The sequence below is a fragment of the Chroicocephalus ridibundus genome, chromosome 15 (assembly GCF_963924245.1).
Source record: "Chroicocephalus ridibundus chromosome 15, bChrRid1.1, whole genome shotgun sequence".
Classification (NCBI taxonomy): domain Eukaryota; kingdom Metazoa; phylum Chordata; class Aves; order Charadriiformes; family Laridae; genus Chroicocephalus; species Chroicocephalus ridibundus.
Window position 1 is genome coordinate 8,583,888 of NC_086298.1, and position 25,480 is coordinate 8,609,367.

The 25,480-nt window shown below is 44.0% G+C and overlaps 1 protein-coding gene across 2 annotated transcripts; it reads right to left on the minus strand.

Moving 5' to 3' along the window:
• Window positions 1–36: 36 nt before the first annotated feature.
• Window positions 37–23,717, minus strand: LHX2 (LIM homeobox 2). 2 transcript variants are annotated; one of them, XM_063353400.1, is made up of 5 exons: window positions 22,847–23,717; window positions 19,828–20,030; window positions 18,690–19,072; window positions 10,395–10,600; window positions 37–3,024 (listed from the first exon to the last, which is right to left on the minus strand). In XM_063353400.1, exons 1-5 carry the CDS (start codon window positions 23,072–23,074, stop codon window positions 2,737–2,739), a joined length of 1,308 nt encoding a protein of 435 aa, XP_063209470.1. In that variant the 5' UTR covers window positions 23,075–23,717; the 3' UTR covers window positions 37–2,736. The 2 variants fall into 2 exon arrangements, with proteins under 2 accessions (XP_063209470.1, XP_063209469.1); XM_063353399.1 differs by having other exon boundaries at window positions 19,828–20,033.
• Window positions 23,718–25,480: the final 1,763 nt, after the last annotated feature.

Consider the following 25,480-nt stretch of genomic DNA (forward strand, 5'->3'; position numbering starts at 1 on the left):
AAAAATACACTTCCAAAGAAATATCATTTCCATTTTTGTTCATGTTTTAAACAGAATTTCAGACTAATACATCAAATGTGGAACTGTACAAGTATGTAGAGAAAGAAACATTAGGATTGCAGTAGTAAAAAAATGTACAGCATTCAAAACCAACAAGCTCTAAACAACCAAACAATACCACAGGATTGAAACAATCATGGGGACAACATAGGTCATTGGAGCCAGTGAGTGAATCCTAATGCACCTACATAAAGACCCTACATAGAATATTGTCTCTTATTTATATGCAAAATCCCTGATTTGATTAAACCAGACAATTTCTCTAATTGTCTCTTATAGGTTTTAGATAAGATTAACACAAGAGTATTCCCCTTCATAAATGTCAGTTATTTGAAAAGGCAATATTGAGAATTGATTTGAAAGGTATTCCCATCCACGTGGATTCAGGTAGTTAAAATACAGGATCACAAATAATAGCACTGCAATTTTAAAGAACCATTTGAATTGTTATCAGCCACATTTGCCGTAACACTTAAGAATTCACGATTCGGTTTTTTAAACTGTTTACAGGTTACTACACCGGAGGGTTTAATTATGGTCTGTATCCATTTAGCAGTGGACCAACGTTGCCTTTTAAATTAAGAAAAGATCCAGCTAAGCATGTAAAAAAAATAAAATCTCCAAGGTAATTGACAACGAACAAAACATTACATACAGCAGAATCTCCGTGTCTGAATATCTTTGAAAGGCGGATATGTTCTCTTTTACAGTCCACTAACCAGCACGATTTCCCTATCAGACATTTATATTATGAGGAAAAATATCTTGGACAAACCTGTAAATTATTAATTCAACCCAAATTATCTTTTTTAATGTTTCATCATTGTGCATAAACTTAATGAGCCATGCTAGCCTATTGGTTTTAGTGACCAGAACATAATCCCTCTCACAGATCTTAGCTAGTTATGATTATTTTTAGGACTATCTTCCTTTTCAGATAACTCACCTGTGCGGCTTTTTAAGCTGAAGTGTAAAAAAGGTTAATAAATGACCTAATTATGTCAGCATTTCTATCCCACAGTCCTCATGCTCTGAGATCTTTCACTGATCTCGATAGGAATTTGGCCTGAACAAGAATGGCAAATTTTCAGCTGAGAAAGCTGAATAATGTCGTGCTTTTAAAACGAAAACATTGTTACCAAAGAGTCTGGCCTACTAAATCATCTTCAGTGCAGTGAAAAGGGCAAAGAACATGAATCTTGGCACCTGTCTTGCTGTTTGTTTGGAATAATCTTTTAGCAATTTTGATCCAATGGGAATGACAGATTAGTTTTAGAGAGCTAGCCACATACAACCTAACATTCGACTGAAATGAACTGATTGTAACAGGTTTGAAAAAGAACCACCATATGCATCTTATGTACCACTCAAAATCTATAAAACTCCTGGGCAAACAGCATAGTGTAGAATCATTCTTACACATATTTAAACTTTGCTGAGGTATTTCTTTAATTACAGAAAAGCATCTTCAAAAACAACAGGAAAAAAACTCAAAATATGAGTTATATTCTGCACAGATATTTGGGGGAGAAGGAATTCAATTGTATTGAAAGCTCCAGAATCATTAAAGGAATAACCACTTTTATTAGTATCGATAATATCATAGTCTTCCTTGGCTTTTTATTCCTTCAAAGCATTACAAAAAATGTAAGGCTGTGACTTTATAAAACATAATTTTGCCTCAACTTTGCCCACCAGCGTTGTAAAATAACCTGAAGTACTTTGTCTTTTTCCTATGGAAAATATCACCCGGTGCCCATCTCTGTAGCAGACCGATTGTGGCCACACGGCTGTCGGATACCCTGCTTGCCTCCTCCGTGAAACGGGACAAGCAAGACTGTTTTCATAAATGCTAGCTGAAGTCAAGTTTCTTTCACGCAGCAAAATTAAGTATAGTTTTTCTGTTTGAATTTTAACAATATCTGATAACTTCTACCTGCAACTAACAGTTATTTATTTCTCTAAAATGAAGATACCTAGACTGTTGCACAAGCTGGATTTCTCACCCATATATACTTCAGGAACAGGAGGAATGTACACATCATATTCAGAGTTTATCCTAGGTCAGATACTGTATTTGAAGTGCAGTTTTCTAATCCTTTTAAATACAATCAGCCTATCTTGATTGTGACACTAATGTTAAATGTAACTGCAGCCATTACCAAGTAGTTTCCATAAGTGGTTTTATTACTGGTTAGATTTTACAAATTCTGGTACTCGAACAGACTTCGACCTTAAAATTCTAAAACAACAAAGCAACCAATGAAAGGCTTAGGACTATTCAAAGTAACAAACTCTTAACATTTTTGCCCTGGTCATAAATATACAGAGAGAAAAAGAGAGAAGTGGACATGGAATCCAAAGTATGTAGATAAAACAGTATATAAGGCACATGGCAGTCTTTGAAAATACAGAAGCTTTAGCCAACTTAAATTAATTGCTGTTTCCCTTGCTCAGTCCACAAAACTGTACAGTTACACAAATGTTGTGTTGCAATAGATCTTCCAAGTTATTCTTCAGTCCATACTCCATCATACCAGAACACTACATTTCCTTCTGTTTTTTAGGAGAGATCCTAATTGTGGTTAGTCAGTTGCTCAAAGCCTCTATTAAAATACACTTGGAATTTCAACTAAGAATAATTTCTTTTTTAAAGAAATTATTAAGAAAGAGTCATCAGAAAAGATTTGTAAGAGTTGTCTGTGAAGGACTTCGAGATTCATGAACCTCAAGACTTCCGGGCACTGACGTCAAGACAGATGTCACAGTAGGCATGGTAGGATTAGTCAAGTCCGTTAAAGTAGTGGGAGTGCTGGATGGACTCATGGAGGCATTGGATATTTCTGAGGCAGGACCTGATGGGGTCCCTGCTTGGAGTGTTGAGTCTGAAGTCTTATCCACCCCTGTGTTTTCTTGACGTAAGAGGTTCCGTCTGAATTTGGCTCGAGCATTTTGAAACCAAACCTGAAATAGTTTAATATAACAGGGTAGCATTTAAAGAGCTGCAGTGTTTAAAAAAGCAAAAACATACTCACAAATTCACCAGCGCTTGAATTGTGGAAGATGTTTTTACTGGTAACATGTTAGAAAAGTAGGCCCAGTCATGGGAAGTGTCCTCTGCACGCCTGCAAAGCATTCCTCTTTCCCTCTTCTGCAATCCTGTATAAACAGCCTGCCTGGGACAGGAGTGGACCAAGGATGGAGGAGGGGAGTCTCTCTCTGCAGGCTAGGCATAAAGATGCTTAGATATTTGGCAGCCTGCATGAATCCTCGATTGCCCTCAATCCCAGAAGTATTTTTCTGGATGAGGCAGACATCAAGCATCTGACGAACATAAAATAACGAGTTTCGGCACCCTCGTATCTCAAGTCCATCTCCCACTGTAAGCAGCAGGTGACACAGCCCACAGCACCCTGCCTTTCTGCGGGCCCCGAGAGCTCTCCCGGCAACTTTCCCATGTCCCAGCGTCAGCAGTGCTCTCGCCTTTCTAAAAGGAACGTCCCTCTTTCTTACTCTTCTCTTACTCTTCTTTCTCAAATGCTTCAGCTCCCTTCGCCTATGCCAGTCTCCTTTTTCAACTGATTTCAGTACTGGAATGATGTCAGGAAAAGAGGCCTGAATGGTATTAATGACCCGCATTGCATTAAAAACTCTCATTCCAGTAGAAATTACATTCAGATACAGAAATTTTTCCAAGATTGCTACTTCTTGCATTATTTGATTATTATCTATGAGTGAAGGACAAAAGCTACGACGACTTCTTTGTCAGTTAAATTTCAGTGTTTAGGTCCAAGTTAATAATGCTCTCCACTGTCTGCAGGATTTGTTTAAAGATAAAATATTTTTCTGACCTATTTGAAAATACATAAAATGTGTTTGTGAAACTTGCATGAAACCGAGGTACAGCATATTACTTTGACTAAATTTGAAAATGTCGTTCAACCTGATATCTGTTGATACCAAATATCTGCTGATGTCTGTTGATACCAGCTAATTTTACTGCTGCAAACGTGCTGAAATTTCACCGTGCTTATTTATCAGACGGCCTTCTGTCATTGTTACATTCTTTACAATGGACTCAATGCTGATCCTACTGTCCTCACGTTGACCTGCTGTAAGGAATAGGACTGAGTCTTTCCATTCCAGATGCAATGAGCCTCATCATCCCTGTATCTGTCGGAGAAAGGACTGAGTGAGTGAAAGGCTCTGCAGAGCCATACAGTATCTCCATGGCATTTCTCCTCTGTGGCCTGTACAGGGAAATGGAGTGTGTGCAGCTCACGAGGCCGCAGCAGCCTGTACAGAAATTCTGACCTCTGCCTCTGAAACAGCATGGCCCCTGCCATAGGATCCGCTTTAAGCCAGACCACTAACAGAGGAGCGGTACGTAAATACCAGCCGTCCCGTAGGGCGCTCTCTTTGCTCTCTCAGCTGCCAGCTGCAGTTAGAACTGATGAACAGGTCTCATCTCTTTTTCCTCTGACTGGTTTTCTTCTCATCTATGGATGGTCCAGCCCCAAATTCCCCCTGTTGAGCACTCTTATTTTTTCTCTGGAAAGCTTTCTCCCCCAGCCAAGGGTCTTTAAGGTGCACTCCCGCTCGCTCACTCTCTCCAGGGAATGCCACAACGAAATAATCCTCAGGCACAAATTCTAGCAGTAGCCACAGGAGCTGCAATCGTGGGCCGTGCATAAATCACATCCCTACAGATCCTTGTTTCTGAAAGCTCAGTATTTTAAAACAGTTTATGTTGGCATTCCCTTTGTTAAAATACTTAGTGTAAAGGCTGTTTATCAATTTCATTTAAAACAAGAGAACAAAAATCTTCTCCTAAACTAGCAGTGGTAAAAATACACACATGATTTTATAACATGGTCCATCAAAGTGGCAAACCTGTTAAAGGACAGCGATGTGGTCAAAACCAGGCAAAATCAAATTTGTTGGTTTTGCCTGACACACTCACAACCCATGTCCTCTCCTGTGACTGCTCATTCGGAGCCACGCAAGAAGGGAGGCAGAGATGTGTGTGTGCGTGGTTCTGAGCGAGGCAAGGAGCCCCCTGTGCAGGGGATGCATGTGGAGCAAATCAGTTTGTTCTGGTCATTCAAGTTGCAAATTCTCAATCACCGACTAGTTAGGAATAGCAAAAAACAGCATTTTGAACATTTATGGGATTTTTTACCTTTCAGTAAGAGATAATCTATATTTGTCCCACAAAGTAATTTGGTTTTGATTTTTTTAATATACCTTCTAGCAATTGTAAAAATGATAATACATATGAAGGTGAAAGGGATGTTTAGAAACTGCCACTGTTGATATGTATGTGTACCATGGCTACGTAATAATTAAAACAGAACAGACAAAACTACTAGTCCAGTTGCATGTACACATACTCCTGCATAATTTCACACTTATGTTCATTAAAAATATACATATTTATACATGCAGTAGCCGCAAGTATGAGTACCATTTCCATTCCTATTCACAAATCTATTTTGTTGCTTAAAGTGTGTAAAACTGTAGGAGGCACCGTAAATATTTTGTTCATTTACATTGTTCCTAAAAGTCCAACTGCTCCTTAACCTTAGTAGGGCGAGAGACTCTACAGTTTTCCTTCTGTTTGTGATTCGAAACATGGAGTACGTAAAGAAAAGTGAGCAAGATTATTGGTGTTTATATATTCCCCTTTATCTGCCATTAAATATGAAAACCTGTGCTCAAATGCCCTTACTGATGGCCATTCATGCTACTTTCAGGAGCCGCACATATAAGATGGTTCATTCTCTCTTTAATAGTTGTAATTCATGTTAAACATAGAAAATATTCCATAATCTCGTAAGTATTATTCAAAAATAGAGATAATATGACTACTTTCGCTTTCTTCCTCACTGAGATATTGTCAAGGTTAATCAACTAATGGTTATAAAGCTCTTTAAAATTGTCCAATAATAAATATTCATGTTATTACTGAAAAGGCATCTAAATATTTGTTAACTGAAATTCTGAAAATACCTTGTCTTATAATAGAAAGGGATAACATAACTATCACAATAGTGGTATTCTGCTATGCACTTAAGATATGAAGGTATTCAGCAAAGCCTTCATGTTGAAGAGCAGGGAAGTAATTAAAACTATTCTTTTCTGAGTTGTAGGAACATAGGCGTGCTTCTCTACCACCCCATGTTGTTACTTATAGCTGTGCAAAGTAGCGTGTAAGAGCTGGCAATGGAGGGTTGCCCAGGCATGATGGCAGTAGCGCTGCATGCTCGCGTTGGCAATTCAGGCCCTGCACCTGTAGCGATATTACAGTAAAGAAATAATAGCCCAAACATACATAACTGAAAGAATTGTTCCAGAAGGACTTGTCTCACATCAATTACACAATTAGGAGTCTGGTCTCCAGTACTGGGGAATAAACTAAGTCACTGGGAAGTATTTAGTGTTTTTCTGTACAACTGTATCATTGTAAGGCTGAGCTATGTCAAATCAAAGGGGAAAATATGGACCATGACTCCCACTGAAAAATAAAAGCAGCTGCGAGACCCACCACTGATGCTCCCACATTCTGGTTAGCTGGGTTGGATGCCTGTAGCTGGACAACTCAACAGCTAGGCAGAAAAATATTTACTGCAGTTAAAATATTATACTATCTCTTCAGTGATAGGAATAAAATAACATCTCCATATGACTGGGTTGTACTGGAAATGAATACACTAAGTCTGTAAAGGATTCAGATACTGCAGTGCATGAGATCATCTAATCACCTTAGGTAACTTTATTTCCTTGTTTGTAACACCTCCCTTGTTGCGACTGTTATATATTAGTCGTATGAATAACTTGTGCTAGAAAACAATTTTTAAACACAATTTTGCTCATGCACACAGCTACCTGGAGACGTTTAGGTTTACTGAATTTTACTAACTAGTAAGTGAAGAAACAAAAATATAAAGGATGTTTCACAACAAAGCAAACTGTATACACTCATTGCACACACGTTACTCTGTTACGTCTAGTGAACACATAGTTAAAGGGGGACTACGGGGTATTTTACGAACGGAGGCTCGGTAAAGCGTCTGCAAATCTTCACCGAAAGGTAGCGCAGGGTACCCACGCATGACTGTGAAAATTTTCATGCTTGTTGACTACTGGAAACACAATTAGCGAAGTCGAAATGCCTGCAGTAACCTTTGTAGGGTTTTCATAGCAACTTTACTGGGGAGTGATTCAAGAACGAGTAAGCCGTGTACAAGACACACACTGAAAAATAATGCTTTATGTTCCTGAACTGCTTTTGCCACGGATAATCATATTCCGGACTCCTGGGGAGAGAAGAGCTACATACCTAGAGCTAGCAAACCATGCCTTCTTAGGGCTGTCTACTTCCACCTTCCCTTTCTAAACTCACAAAAAGAAAGATCAATTCCCAAAAGAGGAATATTTATCCCAGTTAGTTAGCTCACAATTAGCTGGTCACTTTAATTATGAATGATAGCTTACAATAAAGGGCTTGTGTTCCCCAGCTGCAGCACAAGAAGTATACGAATTAAATTGCAAATATAAAGCTAAATTTGAATGAAAAGAAATAAAAATAACGGTTAAAAATATAAATCGGTTTACTGTGATTCTAATGTGGCTACTTACGGAAAATAGTCTGCATTACAAAGCCACTGAAGGAAATGTAATTTAGTAAGCAGTATGTTACATTTCCATGCCATTCCACTTCTGGACATGTGTAGCTGATGACTAATTATACATAAAGCAAAGAGAGAAGTCACGTCTACCAAATCCAATATCACAGGTCATTAAAAACATGGTCAAATTCTCTGCTCATCTGCAAACAAAGCACCCTCATTAGACGTTATGTGGGACTGTCTATATAGTAAGGGCACTATAGCTGTTTCCTAAATCACTAGGAACTCTACTGCGTGTGTTTAGGAAGTACACTGGTTTCAGAACAAGAGAATCTGCTTCTCCTGATCTGCCGCCTTGTATTTCCTATTAAAATATATTCTGTTGACGATATATGATGAGCCACAGTCCTGCATCAGCTGAACTGCGATCTGAACATACAGAAAATACAACAGCTTACAAACACGCCTAATAACAACATAGGGATTGCAGAAGATTTCTTCCTACTGGCAAGCGTGCACGTACATCTGGGAGTCCATGCGCCTTCGGTATGTAAGACAGAGTAATACTAATGATGCTTGTTTAGATCAATAGTGTCAGTGAATTACTTCGTGTTCGATAGATGACACAGATGGAATGCCAACCTTTCTGGCTCAAAAGAATTAACAAGTGACACTATCTCAGTAACCAACATCACGAAGAGTTTTCCCCATCAAAGAGCAACCCTGAAACTCATATAGGTGAACTTCAGTGTTTGAAAAATTGCCTCTCACCGGTTGGAGATAAGCCAATTAGGCACAAAGGTTCTACATTTAAAAAAAAAAGAAAGTTTGTTTTTTCATGGCCTAAATTAATTTTCAAACAAAAAGTCCCAGAGTATGGAGTAGAGAGTGCTCATAACAGACAGGAAAACTCAAGGGACACTAGACAAAGTATCAGCCCGAGCCATTTTCTTGAATTGCCTCCAACAGCATCATCCTCTGGGTGCAATCCTCACCACCGACTATTAACTTCCACCACTCTTCAGCTAAAGGAGCCCAGACATAAAGGAGTATTTAACTGTGAAAGTAAAAGAAGTGAAACACCAATTACCAAAATGATGAAAAAAAGTTTAATGGAATTGTAAGGGACTGACACAAAAAGGCGGAACTACTAAGCACCTTAAAACTGCAAGATGTGATATGTTTAAGATGGAAACACCAGCAATGAAGAAATTGAAAGAGGAACTGAAGTGTAACGGAGACGTGGAGCCCAGTTTTGGAGACAAAGAAATACATTCCGAAAAGGAAGAAACAGAGACAACAAGTTGGAAAAAAGATGGAAGGAAAGACCCATTAGATGAAAAGAGAAGAGAAAGATGGAAGGCAAAGTTGGTGTGGAATCAGGAGAGAGAACAGAAAGATAATCAAGAGAAAGACACTTCCTAGACACTGATCTCATTTCTTAATACACTATGTGAAATTTCTCAGATAATTCAGGTGTGAGTGCACTGTAATGGACAGAATAGATATTACTGAAGTGTAAACTCTGAGGGTAAAATAACGGCGAAGTGTCAAAATAAGAATAGACAAATGCAGTAAATTATTTCGCCCATGTGCATGGATGAAGGAGAGCTGCTAGGAGAGACATTACATCAAGTGTTAGGATGTGCAATAGTTATATTGGAGGAATTTGTTCCACCACTGCAAATCAGCCTCGTAAAAACAAAAAAATCCAGCTATGGAGGACATAGCCAAGAGAAGTAATTACATATGGTTTTTCATTAGTAGTTTTTACTGGGAAGCCTACAAAACCTTTATTCCTCCTTCTGTTAGGTATTAACACTGTAAGGTCCAAAATCTCTCTGGTGAATTCAGTTTTTCTCAATATTTTTTGTCTGCCGCCCTCCACTTGCCTATGAATTTGCGAGAGCTGCCCACAATGTGTTCCCAAGAGTCTCCCTCTAGCCCTACCTGTCTCTATGAAGGCCACAAAGCATTTTTCTACAATTAAGACCCATTTTAAAATTTCAGCAATAGATCCTTGAATGCCAGGATCTTATTTGGATAAGTGCCCGTTAAAATGGACTTCTTGAATCAGAACTGTGAATTAAAATGGAGCTGAATCAACTAATAGTCTCACCTTTGCTTCCCATTATAGTGTATGGGAAATGGAGTATATACCCTTGAAGCAAGCAAAATCCAGCTTTCAGAGAAAAAGAACTTTTAAAATGCAGTTTCCTTTCATTCTAAGTTACTAAACTATGAATAAAAATATCTTTGAAAAATTTAATTTATGTCCACTTCAATTATGAAAGAAATCCTCCTTGTTCTGATAAAATAAATCCAGACTGCTGATTAATTTCTTATAAATGTAAACATTCATAGTCATTTGTAAATTAAGAGCTCTCTATTTACAGTGAACACACTAACTAAAATAATCCACTTTTTCTTACAGCAGGTTGGAAGCTAAAACATGCAGCAGAATTAACTAACTACAGGAAAACAAGCAGGGCCCCAAACCTTCAAAACTGTCATTAAAAATTAGAACCCAAGTGATCTACTTTTGGGAAACTGAAAAGAAATAACTTTTCTCATACTTTCTAGGACTTAACTGAAGTCTCACAGAAGGTATGAAATGTTAAGAAAAGAAGATCAGCAAAATCTACATCATTTCAAATATAAAATTGATATTTTATTTACTTTTCAAGACAAAAGACTTCTTACCTGAAGAACTCTTTTGGTCAGGCCAGTTTTCTGAGCTAGCTGTTTCAAGTCCTTGGCATCAGGATTGTGGTTAATAGCAAAGTATGACTTCATTGTCCGCAACTGGTGGTGTTTGAATGATGTCCTCATACGCTTTGTTTTTTGATTGCTGGGGTATTGCTGGTCTCTATCCAGGTGGTCGCCATCATTTTCATTGCAACTTAAAGCTTAAGGCAACAAGAGGAAAAGGCGTGTAAATCTATTGCTCCGTGACCAACATTGTTTGCAGTTCATCTGAGTGCAGCAATTAAAATAACATACCATGGCACGTATTGTACGAGTACAAATCCTACTTGCCTTCCCCTCCATTTCTGCATCTTCTATTTTTCCCTTACAATAACCAGCCTGCAAGGACCCTCACCTGCCTCTTTATGGCTTTTAAAATGTCAGGCCTGTTTCCTTTTTTCTTGCCTCCATCTCCACAGCCTCTCCTCCACTTTCTGCTTGTAGGACAGTAGCTGTCCTCAACTCTGTAAAGTGTTTTAATGTACTTTGTATCACTATAAATTGCATTGTAACGTACAAAGAAAGCGGTACAATACAGTCCACTTAAATCTCGATGGAACAGACCAGTTAAAATTATAATTATTTCCTCCATCAAACTAAACCCTGTAGAGTACAAGAGAGACCATTAAATGAAACACTATAAAAGAAATAAAGTTTGTGGGTACCAGACAGCAAATTATGACTATAATTTGAGCAGCTAAAGAAATAAAGCTGTTAATGCAATGTATCACTGGCATGCCAAAACAAAAAATATCTTTTTAATTATGTATATGTTTATGTTTCCTTTTTTAAAGAAGTATTTGCGAATACTGTTTTCAGTGATCAATTGTTATACCCTTTTGAAATCACGGAATGACACTGATTGATACATTTGCATAAATCAAACATAAAGCTTGTAAAAGAGGTCTATGAGCAAGGAACATTATAATAACTATCAAGTAGTATTAAATGTTGAATGCCAAGCAAAATAATCTCATAGACCAAAAGTAGTTTTTAATTTATTTGTGCATACAGTACACTATAGAAAAACTCTTAGAAAAAACGTTAAGGACCGAGCTTAAATCCACAAAAAATCAGAGGTATAACTGAAAATTAGTTCTGACAAACTGTCATTAATTTACTTTTTCTGTTCCAATATCTCAATTCCCTTTTAGCTTCCTATAAGTTTTATGTTAAAAGTAATGAAAAATCACTACTATCTCTGTTCTACGTGGCATGCAAAAAATGAGGGGAAAAAAAAGGACTTTAAAATGTGAATTATTGGTGAATTTCTTAACACATAAACAGATTTGTTTCAATTGTCCATTATTGCTGGTTCATTACAATTGAGTACATCTCATAGACAGGAATATCTCTGTAGTCTTACTTTAAATTCGTACTATCCATGACGGGCTTTCAGCCCGATTGAAAACACAAATTCTGAAAGGCATGCGTTAAAAACAGTTTAAAAAAATATAAATAAAATGCACATAGACATAAGTAAAAATGCATCCAGATTCTATAAACAGCAGTTTTGCAGCACATACAGTAGCTGCTTTGCAAACTTTCCTTTTCAAAAACTTCCAAAAAGATATGGCACAACGTTGAGCAAGGCCTGCAAAAATTCAGCTGTAAGACAAAAAGCATGTGTTTAATAGACACATAGAAAGTGTCCGAAGCCTCAAACTTTTCTGTGTGTTTCTGTACTCCTATAATTTAAAAAACAGCTAAGAAAAATTGTACTGTATATATAAATGTGTATTTATGTGTGCGTGTGTGCATGCATGTACGTACATTTGTATAAATCCTTTCCAGACCTAAGTATCTCGTGCCAAATTCTAGCAATAAGAGGCATTTCTGCTTGTTTTCCTGTGGCATGGAAAGACTGGAAGCACCCGAATTTAAAAGGTTTAAGACGCTTAAAAGGAGATAGTAAAAATGCAGTATTAATGGAGCTGGATGGAATGTAGTAAAATCTTTTTTCTGGTTTAAGAACTGAGATCCAGTTGCCAAACAGGGGTCATCCCTTGTGCTCCAGTCCCCTTCATAGCTACAATTCCTGACATAAAGAATACTGGGATGAATAACTGAAAATATATTGCTCATAGCAAATTCTATCATGGAAATTTAAAACCAAGCAGCGCTTGGTTTGAAAATATACTCACAGAATTTTCGATATTAGTAATGGAAAAGATCTCTGTGTGTTATATTAAATGCTTTCAAACCCTCCCAGAAATAACAAGCCAGAGACTTAGGAGGAAATGCATCAAAATATCTGTCTGAAGACTGAGGTCTGTTCATGTTAATATGCAACAAAACAAAACCTTAGGGCTGCAAGTAGTTGGATTTTAACCTGTTCCCTAGACAATGAGACACATTCAGGATCCAAGGAAATAAAAGTGACACTAAATTCTGGCAGAATGGAATGAGGATATCAGCTTTTCATCAAGCCCTGATAGGACAATGAACAATTTACTCTTTGAATTTCTCATAATTTTACCTCCTCATCTACCAAATAAATAAATTATTAAAATTGTACTAAATATGTACCATTTGGGATTGGCAAACTATTGTCCTTTTCTATGAAGAAAGTTACAGAACAGATTTTGAAAGTGTACGAGGGTGTCTGCTGTTCATTGTCTTGCACAAGTGGTTTGGGTACCCCCAGGCATCACCCGATATGACATAAATATCCCTAGTTAGTGCCAGTTCCCCTCTTGTATTTGGTTGTGGTGCTTGGCACCACCTTCAAAAGTCTATTATATTAGTTCTAATATTATATGCATCTCTCAGAATCTGAAATGTCTATGGGCGTTGCAGGCACAGAGATCCAGAATGGGCCAAGGGTGTAAGCATGTCTGGGTTTTAAGAGCTGAGGAGTTTCTGCAAAAAGCATCGAGGCGTAAGTCTAACTCTGTACATGCTCCTCACGCAACCCTCTGTTTTTCAGACACTTCTTCCCTGTTCCTTCGTGGTGTCCCTGTGTATCTCCCAAAGGAAACGTTGAACTCTCTGTATGCAAGATTTCCATTCAATTGCAGTATCTAGGGCTCCTGCTGGGAGTTCAGAAACACAATTGGTAAAATTCCAGTCAAATAGAGGAATCTTAAATTAACCAATGTTTCATTCCTATTTTGTGATAAAACAAATTCTGAAGTGGTGCCAAGTCTCTTTTTTGACCCTAGAACATTTCTAAGGCCCTTGCGCCTTTCCGCCAGTCCCTGCATCCGGGCCATTGCCCTCCTGTCCTTCGGCTGGTCCCACCAGTGGCCAGCTCTTACAGCCTCTGCCATGAGCACCACGACACAAATGTCCAGTTGGCCACAAGATGGTGATGTCCATGGAGAGCATCACTAGAAATGAAGATTAAAACATTATATTTTGATATTAGGGAGCAAAATATCCTCTGTAGAATAATGCACAATACCATCTCTAAAAACAGCAACATCAGTGTAAAGTAGGATGTGCTGTTATCTTTGTGACAAACACTACTTGAAGAGGAGCACTGTTTCAAACTCCAATCGCCAGATCCCCCCACATGTTGGGATCTGGGGCAAAGCACATGCTTAGTACTTAGTAGGTCGCTAAGTATATGGCACATGAAGAAGATGGGAAAGAGAAATTTCCTTTGGGGAAACTTTTGTTCTCAGTAGCTTGTGTTTGACATGTTAAATTACCCAAAAAGAAAGCAAACTAATCCCGATTCTGAAAGAATAATGAAACAAGAGACACATTTGGTGCATGCATCAGCTCTCCATATTCAGTGGCTCGGGAATATACACCCCTTTCCTTCTGTAATAAGAGAGCCAAGGGGGTGTTTTAACCTTCTGCTGCCTGGAGAGGGAACTTGTGATTAACTTGTGATTAGACTAGCCAGGGGTGCAGCCTTATTTGTTGTTTGGCAGGAGCGTGTAAAGGACTTTGTGGTACCCGCATCCTTGAAGGGGACAAAAGTGAGGGCCCTTTGAATGGTACTTGGGACAGGAACAGAGATAAAGTCTTTCTCCACGGTGGAAGGAGAAGACGCTTGGAGAACGCAGACACCTGAACTCATTACCACAACTGGGATTAAAAGGGGTGAAGCTGTGGCACTCGGAGCAGGCAAGGTACCCCTCGCTGCCCCTGAGGTGCCTGGCAGCACTGAAAGAAAGGAACCTCTGCCAAGCCTTCGGACAACAGCCACAAAAAGCACCGCCTCAACCTGGAAATTTCAAGAGGTGTTTGTAGGAAGAGGGAGATAAAGCCTGTGTTAAGGAGCGACTGTCTTCCAGGCTGAGCATCACCAGGCCACGAGAGAGGCGAGCTGGGATTAGAAACCCTCTTTCCTCCGCCGCCTCGGACAAAAGGGCTGCGTGTCCCGCTGCCTCCCGGGGCTGCCGGAGGGACGGGCCCCCCCCGCGGCCGCAGTGCCTCCGGGGGGAGAGAGCGGCCGGGCCGGGGCTGCGGCGGGCGGGAGAACAAAGGGTCCGGAGCGGGGCCGCGTCGGGCACCGGGCTGTGCGGGAGGAGCCAGCCGCGGAAGGTTTTTCCCCTCAATTAAGCCAATTGAATGGCGCTGAATAGCCGGTGCGAGTGCGCGGTAATTCCCTGAGCGCCGCGATTAACCCGGGCAGCCCCGGCCGAGCCGGGCTCCTCGCTGCCCGCCGGGCCGGGGGAAGGGGCTGGCGGCGGGGCCGGAGCGGGCTCCACTCCGCTCCCCGCGGGGGTCGCCCCGCCGTGCTCTTCCCGAGGGACCCCTCGGCCCGAGGGAGCGCCGCCGGGGCCCCGCTCGCCCTTTGGCGAGCGAGCAGTGCCGGCTCCCTGCCCCTGCTCCGACCCCGGCCCCGGGGAGGGGCCAGATGCACCGCGCCCAGGGGGGCCCGAAAGGTGCCCACGTCGGAAGAGGGGGAGGAGGAAGGAAGAGAAGCGGGAGGAGGGGGGAAAGGAGGGAACTCTGATTTTTCTTAGGAAATCGCTGCGAGACACCCGTTTTTAAGCTGCGACTCCCGTTCGCTCGCTCTGGAGTCATAGGAAAGCTCATTCTGAGCTTAGTCCCAAGGGAAACGAGGAGAGAAATTCGCTCTTCAAAACTTTCCAGGCTTTGCCCATTTTCGTCAGGGAAAAAAAAAAAAATACCCCAAACTTCTGACAAAGCCCGTTCGGAGGGAGGGTCTCTCCAGAGGGCCCCGGCGCCTCCCCGAGCCGCGCCAGGGGTGGCCGGGACCGAGCGGCCGGTACCGGGGCGCGGGGCCGGCGCCCCCGCAGCACAAAAAGCCGCCCCACACACCCCCCGGTCCACACCCGCCGAGGGTCTGCATCGAGCCTAGATATTTAGTCACCGTCTTATTGAAACACTATGTGTCTTCCTGTTAGGAAAGGAAGGAAATATTCCTTAATATCTTCGCTATTTGCACAGATTATGGGTATTTTATCAGCTCGTCGTGGCCCAAGTCTGTGCAGTACCTCTGTCGCTTTTCAGGATATTTTAGTGTCTTCCTATTAAAGACGGACTAGATACAAATGAATAAAATATAGCAGGCTGTGGGAGGTTTGGGGTCTAATTCACAAAGGGAGTATTCAGAATTCTTTACAGGTGCTTCTGTGTTCAGCAAGCTTCCAGCCATTGATTTACTGACCTAAAAAACCCCATCAAACTCCATTCCAACAAGTGAAAGAAGAAATTATGATCACAGGAACACACTTAAAAAAAAAAAAAAAGAAAAGAAAGAGAAAGAAATCTTTTTGAAGTTTCAGCATCCTTCTAAGCTATTTTCCACTTGTCAGGCTCTATCCACATCTAAAACCCATCATCCCCGAGCAAACGGAGACTCATTTTAGTAGGGGGGAAAAAAAAGTCAGTCCAATTCCTGTTGCAGATGAGTATTTCCTGCAATTTATGAAATAATTCCAGCCTCAACTCTGCCTAAGTTTACAGGTCCCCCCTTTCCCACCACCTCTGGGTGTAGATTTATTTACACAAAGTATTTTACACAAATTACCAGCAACAGATCCCCTCAGAGGACAATATTGTGCATTTCTAGGGCATTTCTGAGAAGGAAATTAGAAATTCCACTAAAAATAAAAAGAGAAACTATCACACTTTTAAACGGTTTCCCTTTAAAAGGCAGAAAATCGAAGACTTTGTAATAATTTGCTAGTTTGTGAAATTTTACATCAACGGCCAACCTGGTCTGATTTCCAAGATCAATGGCACTTACTGTCGTATGAATTAATCGATTATTGGTTTAGTAAATAGTTAATTGGATAAATAGTTTAAGCAAAGAAGCCAAAGGTTCCTCAAGGAAGATCTCTTAAGCTTCAGTTGCAGGCTCTAAACAAAAATTAAGAGAAAAAAATCGGAGGGCAATTGTTTTGCAAACGAATTTTAAAAAAATACAGTTAAAAACGGTTTATTTCGGAAGTCTGGGAGCAGTAAGACTTTCTCAGGCTGTGCTCCCGTCCAGGACAGATGCCGCTGGTTCGGTTTACAGGTCCTTTGAATCTGAACATCTGCCCTGCACAGGGAAACAGCGGAAGGACAATTAAAATCTAATCCCTCCGAAAACGAGACGTTTTTAAACGGGCAAGATGCATATTTTATGTGTGTTTTAAAGCTCAGCTGTTACTCGGGAGAACGCTACATACACCTTTCATCAACCTTCACCACTGGGACCACTACTGATTTTTGCACTATTTCCAAATTATTCAGCAATTAGTTAAACCAACAATAAGCTGGCAATTTTGCTCCCGAGGTGCGTTTGCCACTTAGAGATGCGCCTTTTCTCCCTGCCATTTTCAGTGCAAACCTCCCAATTTCGTCGCTGTTGTTACTCAGTCTTTAGGCGCAAAACACCCGCAGCCGCATCCTCCCGGCGTGGTCACCTCCCCCGCAGCCGAAGCCCTAGATGCTGGGAGAACCCCAGCGCAGCCCGAGCCCCCCGCCCCCAGCACTGCGCTTCCTCTCGCCCCCCCCGGCCAGGGGGCCGGAGCACGGCACAGCCCGGAGCCGCGACTGCGGGCGCGCAGAGGTGCGGCTCCAAACAAACCGCAGCAAACTCGGCCTTTACCTATCGCCCTCTCCGGGAAAACAAAACAAAACAAAACTTTGAAGGCAAATCTACGCGCTGTGGGACATGCCTGAAGTTCCTAGGTTAAAAGAGAAAACATGCTGGAAACAGCGGAAAAGCGCAGACGAGGGTGAAGCAGCACAAGGAAAGAGGCAAAGGAGTTTTGTCGCCGGGGTGTGACGGGACGGCTGAGCGCTCAGCTCGGGGAACTCGGGTCTGAAGCAAACCCCCACCTTGAATTCTTCTAATAAAATCAAGATCTAAGAATTTTCTTTTCTCCAAACACTTTTTCCTGTTGCATTCAAGGAGCAGTGCTGGAAGACCTAGTGATCACAGGCGTCTCTGGTGGGACGAAGAAGAGCGAGGGGAAGGGGGGAAGCAGGGATGGCGGGGAGGGGGGGGGGAGGATTACAGACTGCTCGAATTCCCTTGCCTTTAAATTACAATGCTGGGGGGGTGGGGGTTAAACGAGGGAACATATCAGAAAGTTTGCAACCCGATGCAGAGAGACCGGGAGACACAGTTTCTGCAGGGACCGGTGGCTGCGGCCAGGTTTGCTCCCTCTCATCCCGCTGCTGGTCTCCGTTAAGAGGCAGGGCTGCGAGCCGGGGCAGCGGGGGTTTAGCGAGGGGATGCTGAGAGTTCCCCGACTCTTCTGAGTCACATCTGAGGAACAAAACTCCAGCCGAACTTGTCGCCGGACGAGCAGCCCCGAGGCTGCCTGCAGACACCTGCTGCCTGCAGCCCTGCCCGGGCTCCGTGGGCACCCCCGGCCCCCTCCCGTTGCAGGTCCTTAGGAAAGAGCCACTTTCTTACTCTCTCCCTCTCTCTTTCCTTTCAAAACCGCTGAGGTGCAAGAGCTCAGGACAAGGGCAGAATAATTCACCCATCAGCAGCCTTTGAGTGTAGCTACTAAAGAAAATTCACAGCTCTCTGAAGTGCTAACTTACAGTCTCTGGTTTCCAGATTTTATTTCAGGCTACACTCCCCCTTCTCCCCCTCCTTAACCAGATGACCTTGCTTCAAAACATTTTATTTCCAGCTGAAGTGAAAAATGCTAACATATTAGCTTCTGTAATTGCAGTTTGACAGCACTTGATCTCAATAATTATGCTGCAGCTAAACTATTATTAACGGTTTAAGCTAAAATAAACGGAAATCCCCCTTTGGAAGTGAACAGAAACAAACCCTTTGAATGGTTCTGGGGGAAGATGGGGGTCTCTTACCTGCGTTGTAGGCTGCCAGATCTGCCCCAGGCCCTGGACTCTTCCTTTTTCTGGGTCTCCCCTTCTGGACAGTCCCCACACCGTTGTAATAAGGCAGTCCCAAAGTATTGGCAGAGCCCGCTCCCAATGCCGGGCCCTTCCCAGCGGCTACATCCGAGTGATTGAAATGCACCTGGTACTCCCCCTGGATGAGAGTCTCGAAATGGAGGCGGCAGTACACCAGATTGTCCTTCATGCCAAAGTGATCGCCGGTGGTCAGCATCTTGTTGCAAGTGGTGCAAGTGAAGCAGTTTAAGTGATATACCAAATCCCTGGCCCTCATGACCATCTCCGAGGCAGAAATCCCCAGGTGACATCTCGCACATCTCTGCACCGAAAACCTCCTGCAAACCAGAACGACCAGAGGAGACGGTGAGAGGAGCATCCCCCCCCGCCCTCCCCCCGCCTTCGTCGGGTCCGCCCGGGGGGCGGCAGAGGGAGAGGGGTTGCGGGGCCCGGGGCGGCCGCCTCGGCCGGGGCAGCGGCACAAAGCCGGGGCGCTTGCGGTGGCTTCACTACCCGGGCGGGCGCCACGGGCCGGGAGCCTCCGTCCCGCTTCCCACCTCACAGCGCAGCTCCTGCCCCGCCGGGCACCCACCAGGAAAAGGCACCGGCCCCCGTCCCGCAAACTTCCCTGGGGCCGGAGAAGGCCCCGCCGCCGGGCGGGCTGACAGCGTGCCCCGGGCTCAGCCCCGTCCCTGCGCCCCCGCACAGGGACACGGGCGGGGAGGGCAAGCCCTGCCCAAGGGTGAGGGTGCCGCTCCCTGCCGTGCCCCGCGTGTTGAGGGCAGCAAACACGCTCAGCTCCCCTTGGCCATTGCTTTTCCCTTCGCAGCCCAAAAAGGCTGGGCAGGGGACGCCCGCTTGAAGTCCCCGCAAGCAGGCTGGTGGTGAGCTGTGCCCCCCTCCCGAGAACATGGGGCCCATCCCACCATGAGTCTCCTTCCACAGTGGGAGGTTTGCAGAGCCCACAGCCTGCCCCACGGGGACGGCGTGCCCACGGATCCCCTCCACAGCCTCGTCAGGACGGGGTTTGCTCAGCGTGCGGGGCGGTGAGCGGGTCCCCCCCTCCCGGGCTGGTGGCTGAGGGCAGCTGTACCTGTAGTAATCCTCCTTGCAGTAAATGCTGCCGTCCTTGCTGAAGCAGGTGAGCTCGGACTCCAGGTTGAGTTTACATTCACAGCACTTCAGGCAGCGCATGTGCCACTGTTTATCCACAGCCAGGAGGTAATAACGGTCGGAGATTTTCCCCCCGCAGCCGGCGCACAGGGCAGCCCGGTCACTGCTGATGGAAGGCATGGTCTGCTGGGGGAAAACAATTACAGACCGTTAGCGAGAGGGAGAAACTCTTGTGCGCTGCTGGGCTCCCCCCTCCCCCTGCCCGGCCGGGGCCGGGCTTCTCCTCTTCGTGCAGGGGCTTGGCAGGCGCGGAGCAGCGAGAGGAGCGGAGCGGGGGCTCCGAGCCCCGCGCCCCGACCTGCCGCCTGCGCCCGGGAAGGCGGGTCCCCAGGGCCCCGCCGCAACCCACCTCCCCAGGAGGAGCGGGCGGGGGGAGAGAGGGCGGGGAAGGAAGGCGAGACGAGAAGAAAAAGACCCTGGATTTTAGGGAAGGCGGCCGGATCAGACTCAGGAATTTTTTTTTTCTTTTGGGTGGACTTTCCAGTCCCAGAACAAGAAAAGATGCTGTTCAATAAACAGGCGCAATAATCACAGAGCAGGGCAAATCGCAGATAGTTAATTTTAAAATTTATTATTATGGATATACTGAGAGTGTCTGCATAGTTAATGCTCTGTGAGTGCGTGTATGTGGAGCGTGTCTGTGTGTGTATTTTCCTAGCTATAAAATTCCGAGTGAATTACGATCAAACCCCCTAGTAGTCACAGCGCTGCAGACACAGCGCTCTCTGCAAGCTGGTTCCAAACAACACGGATCCAAATCTGCTCTGACCCAAAGCACTGAAGGGATCAGTAAATAAAACCGCGGAGGAGATGAGCATCACTAAATCCGAGGTGAAAAACGTTTTATCAGGAAAACGAAATAGCGCGAAACGTGTAGGAAAGAAAGAGGGGAAAAAATAACAGAGCACTTTAGATTATGCTGGGATAAACTTGGAAGCAATAAAACTAAATGTAACCCCTATATAATTTAATAGTTTAGTGTCAAATCGCAATCCAATCGAAACCCTGCAAAAAAACAAATACATACATATTCTGTCAGCTTCTACCAAAAAGAAAGAGAGAAAAATATCGGAAACCGTTTAAGCACGCTTATTTATTTTAGCAGGCACCTTAAAACAGTGTTCAGGAGAGGAGGTTCAGACTGGTGCAGTTTATGGCAGAGCTTGCAGTGCGCTGCTGTCCACTTCGTTCCAAACTTACTATCATCCACTTTGCACAAAAGCACACTGCAGGTTTGTTCTTGTGCAAGAGAACCCAAAACATTTTTTACAGATATGACAAACGCCGTTTGTTTCGATTCGGGGGGGGGGGGGGGAGTGTCAGAAGTTGTTTGTTTACTTTTACCTCCTCTAGAGCCTTAAGTCCTTGCGCTAAGCAAAAAGAAAAGACAGCTAATAGAGAAGAATGGAAAGAAAATGAAGCTATTTTTTCAGCATTTGTTCGACTGATTACTTTCATCCAGTACTTGCAGAGATCACAAAATCCCAACGCTATGAGCACTACTATTTGGACTACACCATTCCCACTATCAGAACTACACATACATAAAATCATGGCACTACACTGATACGTTAGCCACACAAATCCACTGATAGCTTATTTCTTCAAGGCATTAACTGAACTCTGATTAGGAAACGTTTTATAACCCAAGTAGTTTCTTTTAAATCCATTTTAAATTAAATATGATTTTTCTGCTTTGCTTTTCCGGTAACAAAGATATTCCGAGATCCAGAAATGGTATTTAAGGATCCAGTATTCTATGCCACTATTTACTATATACACATGTGTATGCCTATACATTATATAAAGGTATCATGCCACAATATTTATTCCAGGAAAGATTATTTGATATTGTTTAATTGTACGGAGAAATATTAACTTTTCCAAAGAAAACCAAAACCGTTTAGATTAGGAATGACATTCCACCCTTATAGTAGAAAGGCTGTTTTTCAGCCAGTATTTCAGGATTAAATACTCTCACTGTCACGTTTAAGTAAATTTCTACATAGCATTAAGAGAAATAACACATACTGAGTAAGTTTTAAAAACTGAGAACAGATATCTTTCTTGCATATGCCCGTATCAGCTCAGAAGGCAGCACTTAACCAAAATACGGGATCATTTCACTTCAGAGTTATCATTTTTAAACAAAAAAGTAGTATACATAAAATGTTGAATGAATTAACACACTTCAGAAATCTCTTCTACTTTGCTAGCTTAACTCTGGTTAAAAGGATGCATCTTTTTATTATCTAAATGTATTACTATACACTATTACGCATCAGCAGACAGAAGATAAAAAGTGGTAAAGTTATAAAAATTTGCATCTATCCGTCTCCCTGAAACATATCTTCTAGTTCTGTTTGCCATGTTCGCAAACCCAATGTTTATATATATTACAATTATTTTTTAAAAATAATAATTTAAAGGCACTCGAGTTTGGGGGTTTTGTTTATAAATGCTACAACGACTACCTCAGCGTAGACATCCCACCTGAAAAATAACACAGAACTGGATTATTTGGTGTTTGTGTTTCCATTCTGCAGACAAAAAATTCTCTGTGACAAAACGTTATCTGCATAAAAGCATACTTTGCCTCTTCCTAAAAACTTTGGAAGGCCGGACAGGCTGGGGGAAGGGAAGGAGTTCTTGGACGCTACCAAAAGGCTGGTCTATTTTTCTGTTTTCTCGCAAGAGCAGTACCGTTCATTTCACCCAAGCGTTACTATTACTATGCATATTATTAATAATTAACAGTTTCATGCCTTTCCCCACGGTTTCATTTAATCTTTTGGGGTGCCTTTATGCTTAATTTTCTTCCGATTTAGCATTTTGCAGACGTTTCCCCCCGATCTGTTATTTTAAGGGAAAAGCTCTATCTTTGAGGGGTTTATTTTGTTTAGGGGCTTGAACGACTCTCCCATTGCTTCGCCTCCTACCGTTTCAGTCTCTCCCCTGTCTATAGCCGAGCTGATGGCCGGTGCTTCGCTTTTGGTTCTCCGATCCATCTCGTCGATGACCCCGTGCATCTCCGCGCCGGACAGACTGTGGAAAAGCATCGCTGAGGAAGCAGAGGAGGAGGCCCCGAGTTGCTGCTGTTGCTGACAGTTGTCGGGGTCCCTGCAGGAGCCCAGAACTTGCATTAACCGGAGCCCTCCCCCATGCATCTAGCACGGCCGCCCCGTCTCTCCTCGGGCTCCGGGCTGTTCACCCCGGCAAAGGTCTCCGGAGCGCAGCGCAGGCTCTGATCCGAGGCTTCAAGGGGATGGACGGGGTGCAGAAAAGGCGGGCGAAGGGGGTGAGGGAGAGGGGATAACTGGTGGTGTGAGCTTCGGGGCTTGGATCTAGTCTGTTGCGCGGCCCCGGCACATCCCTCTAGGAGGCTTCTTCAGTGCAGGGCTCATTGCCTCAGGTGCGGTCCCAGGCTTTACGCTCTGGCCCAGCTGGCAGAAGGCTGGGCAGGTTTACGGTTGGGAGGGATCAATAAATAATAGAAATATAAAAAATTAAGCCATCTTCGCTGAGAAATAAATTAAAAAAAATAATAATAACGACAAGCTCCCTACATCGTACTGAGCGAAATTTGGAGGAAAGCAAGGGCGAGGGAGGCTGCAGCAGGCGGAGAGCAGGCTAGCGCTGCCAGGAGGACGGGGCGGGTGCCCACCGTACGCACTCACAGTCCGGAGGGCTGGCAGCGGCGGCGGCTCAGGGGCAAAGTTTGCTCCTTCCCCGCTCCTCCCCCAGCCCGCTGGAGCTCATTGGGAAAAGAAAAAGCCAAGGGGAAGGAGGAAGAGTTGGATGGGCACCAGATGGGACGGGCACTCGGCGGCCCCCCTCTCTCCTCAAAGCGGCGGGGCCCGGGGCGGCTGCTCGGGGGGGGTCGGGGCGGGGGCGGGGGGGGGAGCGCACGGCTGAGCCGGAGCCGCCGCCCGCCCCAGTGCCTGCGCACGGCGCGTCTGCAGCCCGGCCGCCGCGCGAGGCTCCGCGCCTTTTCTACAGCCCCTCTGACATCATGTCCTGCCCCGCCGCCATTGGCTGCCGCCGCGCCCGGGCCCGCCGGCATGTGCTCGGGGCCGGCAGGCGCGGAGGGGCGCGGGGCCGCTCGCACCGCACCGCACCGCACCGCACCGCACCGCACCGCACCGCACCGCACCGCACCGCACCGCGGCCGCGCAGCACGGCCCGGCCCGGCCCGGGCCTCGGCCTCCTCCCGGGCTCCCTGGCCTCGGGAGGGCCCGAGGCGGCCGCTGAAGGCCGGAGCGGGAGCAGGGCCCGCTCGGGGGTTTGCGTTTGCCGCCCAGTGACAGTGGGTGACGTGCCTGGCCCCGCAGCAGCAAAGAGGCTGTCGGGGAGAATGCCTCCAGTGCGGGGAAGGAGAGGGTCAAAAGTTTGTTTACACGCGCAGATCACGATACCCCAACATTTATTACTGATTGAATGCAGCCAATGACACGCATTGTGAAAAATATTCACCGTTAGAACACAATCATTTGTGTCGCTGCGGTTGGCAAAGCCTTCAGCTGAGCAAGGTCTCTCTCTGCTCTTAGTTCCAAGTAGACACCAAGAAAACCAGGCCAGGAAGGTCTCCGAACTTGAGGAGAAGCTTCAGGAAGGCTCCAGAAAAGAAAAAGATACCCAGGGACACTGTTCATGGTGTCTAAATATTTACCCAGAAGGTGGGTAGTAAGGAAGGACTAAATAGTATTAAAGATGTCAAATATCACACTTCTAATTATATTAGAAAAGGTAGCACGATGGAAAGTAAATCTGAATGCACATCTGAGATCACGAGACTCGCTGCCTAATCCATGACTGCAAATTATTACATCACTTAGCGTATTACTATTAGGTGTTGCTTTCTGATATGGCGATTTGCCTCTTACAGGTGTAATGCAGTTAATACTATCTTTGCTAAAATTGTAATTACTCTGTTTATAGTCAAAGTTTGCTGGGTTTATGTGTTCCATTCTTAAAATAATTTAGGCTTTTTATCATCTTTCTGTTGGGATTGCTGTGAGTAGTTAAATACATTTGCATGTCACAGAGGAGAACAAAGTGCCTCTTGTAGAAATGCATATGAAATAGCCACAAGACCCCTGAAGAAACCATACAGAATGCAAGCTAATTTGGCATCTCTGGGAACTATCCAAAGACTGTCCTAAAATCAGACCTTGGAAACAATAGAAGTTCATGTTTTAATTCTGATTAGATTTCTGCAATAGAGTTAGTGGAGCTGTATAGTATTCAGCTTGATAAAATGTTTCCCTTCCTGCGTTAAATTCCAAGACATTTCAAATACTGTCTGTGACGGGAGATTTGCCTCCAATAAGAGCGATGTGGAATATTGCTCAGCAGACACTACGTACACCATGTTGGAACACCATTGCATTGTGTTGTGCTGTACTTCAGCAATTTGCTGTATATTTCCTTATCTACAGCTGCATACCGTACTATCCTTAGATGTTTTAATACCTGTTTAATTCCCTATCACATAACTGATTACATACATTTTGCAGTTAAGAAAGGTCACGGATTCATACACTCTGTCTGACATTGCTAATTATCCAAAAGAT

Coding starts and splice junctions, on each gene's coding strand:
- LHX2 (XM_063353399.1), bottom strand. CDS start 23,074: ATGCATGGGGGAGGGCTCCGGTTAATGCAAGTTCTGGGCTCCTGCAGG. Junction 20,034..22,846: donor ACAGGGGAGAGACTGAAACG/GTAGGAGGCGAA, acceptor GTTTTCCCCCAG/CAGACCATGCCTTCCATCAG. Junction 3,025..10,394: donor TGACCAAAAGAGTTCTTCAG/GTAAGAAGTCTT, acceptor AAACTATTTCAG/GTTTGGTTTCAAAATGCTCG.